This window comes from Adiantum capillus-veneris, chromosome 4 (genome assembly GCF_014529385.1).
Source record: "Adiantum capillus-veneris isolate H3 chromosome 4, ASM1452938v2, whole genome shotgun sequence".
Classification (NCBI taxonomy): domain Eukaryota; kingdom Viridiplantae; phylum Streptophyta; class Polypodiopsida; order Polypodiales; family Pteridaceae; genus Adiantum; species Adiantum capillus-veneris.
The window spans coordinates 37033420-37039706 of NC_140934.1; the positions used below are offsets into that span (position 1 = coordinate 37033420).

The 6287-nt window shown below is 45.6% G+C and overlaps 1 protein-coding gene across 2 annotated transcripts; it reads right to left on the reverse strand.

The window, feature by feature from the left end:
* Window positions 1-3144: 3144 nt before the first annotated feature.
* Window positions 3145-5481, reverse strand: LOC147458985 (protein ELC-like). Of its 2 annotated transcripts, XM_086510381.1 has the most exons (2): window positions 3843-5481; window positions 3145-3734 (listed from the first exon to the last, which is right to left on the reverse strand). In XM_086510381.1, the coding sequence occupies exons 1-2, from the start codon at window positions 5368-5370 to the stop codon at window positions 3232-3234; spliced, it is 2031 nt and encodes a 676-aa protein (XP_086366507.1). In that variant the 5' UTR covers window positions 5371-5481; the 3' UTR covers window positions 3145-3231. The 2 variants fall into 2 exon arrangements, with proteins under 2 accessions (XP_086366507.1, XP_086366506.1); XM_086510380.1 differs by having other exon boundaries at window positions 3145-5480.
* Window positions 5482-6287: the final 806 nt, after the last annotated feature.

Below are 6287 nucleotides of genomic sequence, written 5' to 3' on the forward strand. Positions count from 1 at the left end.
GAACCAAATTACAATTTGGATGGATGCTCGTAGAACGAATGACTGGATATGCAAACAATGATGCCCACAAAGGTTACCGGCCAACCTATGCTGCCTCTACGCAGGAAGATTGGCGAGAGCAACACCGAATGGGAGATGAAGATGGATATGTCCTTTGGAATGCCCACGGACCATGGCAAGTACTCTGTATGATGTCTCATGAAATCGCCAAGTAACTCCTCAAAGATAGAGGCTCTTCTTGGGGCCTTGACTAGATTGCCATATAATGGAAGCTCTGTCTCTGCAATGGATGTGGCTGCGAATGTAGGCTCATGATGTCTACGAACTCCCACGATGGTTGCCTCGGATTGGAACCCTTTATCTCCAGCTTGATGGCCACTGATTGCTAAGAAGATGCAACTAGTATGGACCAGATGTGCTACCAAAGACGTGTACACATTGATGGCGATGCAATGCCTTTTCTGAAATGATGGAATTCTCCAAGCAGATGGGAGAGATGGTTGTGCAAACAAAGTCAAGACTCCAAACCTAATAGGCTAATCTGAATAGCCTTCCTTTATCGTCATAAGCCACTAACTAATCCTAATACTCGCAATCAACATCTTCAAGTTTCCACTGCATGCAATCTGTCAGACTTGGTGGTCAAGCACGCACACCAATTCAACTACCCTCTCGCAGGCGCACCACATTTGAAACCCCCGGTATGGTGTTTGCATTTCCTACGCTCAAGGGGTACGGTCCTACGCACAATGACAGTACCTGCAATTCCCCAAGTGAGAGAAGTGTCCTTGGGTGAAATGCTACAACACACACGCAAACACTAGAGAGAAAAAAAAAATCAAAGATTCGCGGATTAGTGTAAAATCACAAAGCTCTCATACCAATGTCAAGTGCAACGGAATTGAAATGGTGACTTTTACACTTCTACAAATCTTTACTTCTTTCCTTGCTTAAATCTGCGCTACTAAGCACAAATGATGGTTCCTTTATTCCCTTGTAGAGAGAGAATGAGAGATTTGTAGAGAGAGAGAAGGAGAATGACACCCAATGGGGTCCCATCCAACCCTCTCAACGGCACCCACACCGTTGTTGGTGTGGTATTTGCTTTTGATTGCGTAAATCACATGCAATACCTCAATGCAAACTCTATTGACTCGAATGGGGAATGTCACCGTGATAACTCTTCTAAGTGAAGCACCTCCGGGGCTGATTTGATACACCTTTGGATCTGTCTCAATGAGGGGTTGTTGATGGCCACCAAGGGGTAGATCTTAGGCTTATTTGTGCTCCTGACGTGAGAGGAATGAAGGGCTGAAAACGCAGATGACGATGGAGCCGATGATGGGAGCACTCGATGCGGCGAGGGAATGGCCAAGAAGATGCTCAATGGCCAGCCGAAGTACCAAGCTACAGCACGAAAGATAGCGTTGACAGATCCAAGCACTCTCCGGTGAGGATAAGGGCTAAAAACAGAAAATACTGGGCTGATGTGCTGCTGAAGAAAACGTTGAGCCAAAAATGCAAGGGTGTGCACATGCAAAACGTTGGGCTGATCTCTGATAGCGCTCCAAATTGTGAGAGAAAACACTAGGTTGAGGGTATCCTTTATATCAACTTTTTAGGCCAAGTTGGGAAAATGTGAAAATGTGCGCACATGGGAATTTTCTGATGGTAACTCACAATTTCGTGACCCATTTTACGAATGGATTGGACCAACAAGTTCGTTTAACCTAGACCTACATGCACGTCATCTCAGATGCACACCAAAGTGTAATAACATCTGTCAAAATGCTTGTACAAACCATTTATGCAAGAGGGTTCCAAAACTAGAAACCTAATCTACTGGACTCGTATGGACATGCAGGTTTTGCGAACGGGCTCACAAAAGTGCCGATACTTTGAAGCATGTCCACGTGACACACAGAGCCATGTGCACGTGACGCATCAAGTTTGTACCTTACCACATACTCTATAGCAGATCTCTCTCTCTCCACATAGGTCTGCCTCTATACTTGAGAGAACTCTCTCTCCATACATCTCTCTCTCTCTCTCTCTCTCTCTCTCTCTCTCTCTCTCAATTCAATAAAAGGAACCCTCAATAACACAAGGTCAACACGAGGGATTGTGATTGCTCAATTCTACCTTCTCTCTCAATAACGCTGCACCTGACAGATTTGTACAAGGTGTAGTCTGATCATCTGATGTCCAAGCAGTTTTGTTGGCATCAGACAGCGTTGTTAGGTAGCCTAAGACTAGTATGATACGTGGTTATGGCCCCATACCGTCGATTTCTCGGAGCACAATGTGTGCGAGCACATGCATGCCTGACCTAAGTGTGTTTTGCAGGTATTTACTCTAGAGAACCAACTGATGGACACTTGGCATATTTCTAGAAAGGATTTTCATTAGAGCTGAAAACAGTCTTTTTATAGCTTTTGATAGACGTCCACTTAAACTTCTATGTAAGAGACCCTGGGGGGATCATCTCCCAGATCACGAAGTGGGTGCCCTGACAGCCCAGCCACCTGGCGTTTACATCAATCCACTCTCCCAACATCTTTGCATCAAAGTCAGCCAAGGTGACCCTTACTTGGCAACCTCTACAATAACGATGTCTTCTGTCCTTTTCAAATTACCGCCAACCCTTAAAGCAGTCACCTTTGAGGGTATTGCTGCTGTGTTCCGAAACCATAGCAACATGCATTTAACATGTCTTCTTCTCTCTTTCCCCAAGATCAGAAAAACCTGAACCTGATGTGGTAACAGGCAATTTAGTACCCAATCTGCACTGTTGGCTAATCCAAAACCGGCGTGGCGTTTCTAAACACCAGAACAACCATACATGCAACCGTGCCCCCGGTAAGGTGCGAATTTCACAAATCAACTATTCACCATTTGAGAACAAGAAATATAGCTTCAAATAATAAGTACATCTTCTATGGAAAACTTCAATAGTAAATTGTAGAGGAAACACAAAACTTCACAACTTGCATCATTCATGCCCCGCTAAGCATCATAGAGAGAGAGAGAGAGAGAGAGAGAGAGAGAGAGAGAGAGGGGGAGCATAAAATGCAAGAAAGGATAGAGATAGTTATGTAAACTCGATAGCTGTCATGAGTGATTTTCGATAAACGAATCAAAGAATGAGAGAATCTGTCTGCAAATTCTTTCAAAAGAAAACTGTACCATAAAAGCTTTTATATACTATTCCGTCCAACAGAACTGCCAGTTTCAACATTGCCCTTGAGCAACTCTTATCTTAACGGCAAGTGCCCTTTGAAAGAATTGTTCCCTGGAAAGCGTCCTTACAAGTCTCAAGTAAGAATCCACTGGTACAATACCCTTTTGGGCAGCTTGATCTAGACAATATAATTCATCTTCTATAGCCAGGTCTAAAGATGTACATTCAAGAAGTTGGTATGAGAGAACATCACAAGGTTTGAAACTATCATCTATATCTATTTCCACATTACTCTTGTCATTAGCCAAGAGCCATGTCTCCAAAAAGTCGGTATTTATAAGAATATTCTGTAGCTGCACTTCAAGATTCTCTTTTTGCAATTCGAGCTCTTCAACACCCTTTTTGCACAACCCTTGCCGGTGCTTCAACAGGCCCTCCATGTCCATTAAGTTGAGCATATCTTTCTCTTTGACCATTCTATACTCGCCTAGGTCCCGTTGCAGGCATCCAATAAGTGTATTCATCAGATCCTGCCTTTTGTCAGGAGTATGACCTGTTGTACCAAGTAGAGGATTTGTAAATGTTGACGGTGACTGGACACTTTGTTGTGCTGAGGTGGAGACCGGGTTCATGAAGCTTGACACAGAAAGGGGGTGGTTACCTCTTGCACGTTGAACATGACTCTCAAATGAGCCTGCTGTATTCAAAAACTCCCCTTCACTAACAACAAAATGTTGTTGTGACTGCACTCTAGAGACAGCTGACGATGAAGTTATGGGTCCTGGCACTGATGTTGGTAATGCTTGAGCCATAGGGACTCCCATATGCGCATGCGAAAGGTGAAACTGAGATAAGGGGCCATTACCAAGCAATGAGGGTGAAGATGATGATGCCGCTGTTGGCAAGTGCGACATTACATGGCCATATTGCGATGCTGGTAATGGTGAGGGTAGATAAATTTGCGAGTTTCTTGAATCATATGAAGGAAACAGCTTACAAGACTTTCCTGGGCCGAGCAGGGATGTTGCGCTTGACATGGAATGCAGCGATGACCCCTCATGTGCCAAAGAGCCTTTTGCAAGCCATTGGCCTTCTGCCAATTTGCTGGGGCGTTTTGATAATACTGACGATTGCGGGGCTGCTTGCGGATGAACTGTGTGTCTTCCCTCGTGGGCAGACCATTGAGATATTTTTCCAGGTCCAAGTAATGATGCTGTTGTTGATGTGGAAGGTAATGACTGGGCAACATGAGCTCCAGCATCATGATGATTCGCAGGATACTGATGTGCTGATGGAAGAATAGGAAGTGACCCAGCCAAAGCTGATGATGGACGTGCTAATGGTTGGTGGTAAGCCACAGAGTCACCATGAGCATCTGAAAGATTCTGCTGTAATAATGGCCTTGTTTCTGCCGATAGTGTCTGCATCATGGGAGGTACAGCATGTCCATGTGAAGACCCACGTTGTGATAGTGAGCCTGGGCCTAGTACTGATGTCGATGATAAAGGTGGTGATGCTGAATGAGCTCTGGGCACTCTCATGCTGTTAACCAAAGGTGGAGGTGGTTGCAACAAGGAACCCGGGCCAAGCACTGATGAAGCAGATGTAGACAATACTGGCGTCGAATTTGCTGACAAAGATGACGAAGGTGCTGGAGAAGCCATGGAGGTGTAATTTCCATCGGCAGCATGAGGAGGACGATTGAGAGAATAAAGAGGAGGGTCCTGCCCAAATGCAGAACAAAGGCTACGAACAAGGTCTACAAGGTTTGAAGTAGGGTAAACCCAAGAGCGAAGGTGGGTGGAAGAGACCAAACCGGATCCATCAACAAGAGGATGGGCAGTTTTGATGATCATGAAAGGCGAAGGAATGACAAAGACAAGGGGGGCACAAAATGGGTACTGCTCAGCAAGCCAGATAACAATAGGAATATTGTAAAATACCTGGAGGAAGAGAATGGGGATGGTGCCGCTGACTTGGAGGAGGAGGGAAGAGGGCCTGCCATCGCTGCGTTGAAAAGCCTCTAACTGGACACGCAGGCAAGGGAATTCCTGCACCAAGCTTGAGAGATGTGATCTGATGGTAGGCTTCGCGGGTTCTTGATAGGGGAGGCCCTTCTGTGAGATGACGTAGTCAATGTACTGCACAAGGGGCAATGCTTGCAAACCTCCGCGACTAGGAGCGCTCATCGCTCAACAAGCTCATTCTTAGTTTGCCCTTCACTTATACGTCGACACAGAAGAGAGAGAGCACAAGCAAGGTCGGAAGAAGCCTGGTTACCCAGCATCGGAGAGTGTTCCACGTGGTAAGATCCCAATTGCAAAGCATTTTAGCGGTTGGAGTCCGGAGAATCTATTATACACCTCTATGAGAATCTATTATACACCTCTATAAAGCAAAAACAAATACGCCTCAGAGTTTGAAGGTTCCCCGTAGCCCGCTAACGTGGCTTGAGCATGGAGGACCAGTGGTAATCTTTTTGCGGCATTGAGGCCTACTACCGAATTGGTGTTTTGTGATGACTATGCATCGAAAGCCTCCCACCTAGCCTTCGTACATAGCATGCACTACAATCACCTAGCTTCACAGTCTAGAGCTTTTGTTCAGCCACGTTGTCGCTTACCCAGCTTTATGTTTCAGTACCACAACCTCCCTTGTTGTTTGCTCGCGACACCCTATGCGCTTGCTCAGCCTAGAGATTGCATGCACCCTACCATAAGCCGCCTCTTCTCTGCACTGTTGATGGAATGCTCTCAGTTTTTATTGAAGGGGCTAATGCCTCGTCGCGTGCGTGCAAGAAAAAGGAAAGGAGAAGAAGAGGAGAAGCACGATTGGAGGAAACACACAACCACAGTGGACACCAGCTTGTGTCTCTTTATTTGTATGTAAATGAGATATAGAAAGGTTAGTGGAGTTAGTGTGTGTAGAGAGGGTTGACGCGGGTCACGGTCATGGCGGCTTTTACCCAACAATCTCCCACTTAAAGACCAATGCGGTCGTAAGTGACGGCTAAAGCTAATATGTACAGCTGTGAAGCTCAACATCTTCACCCTTGTACAAAACTTCTCAACCTACACCCATTAACTCAATGCAATGTGCAAACTAC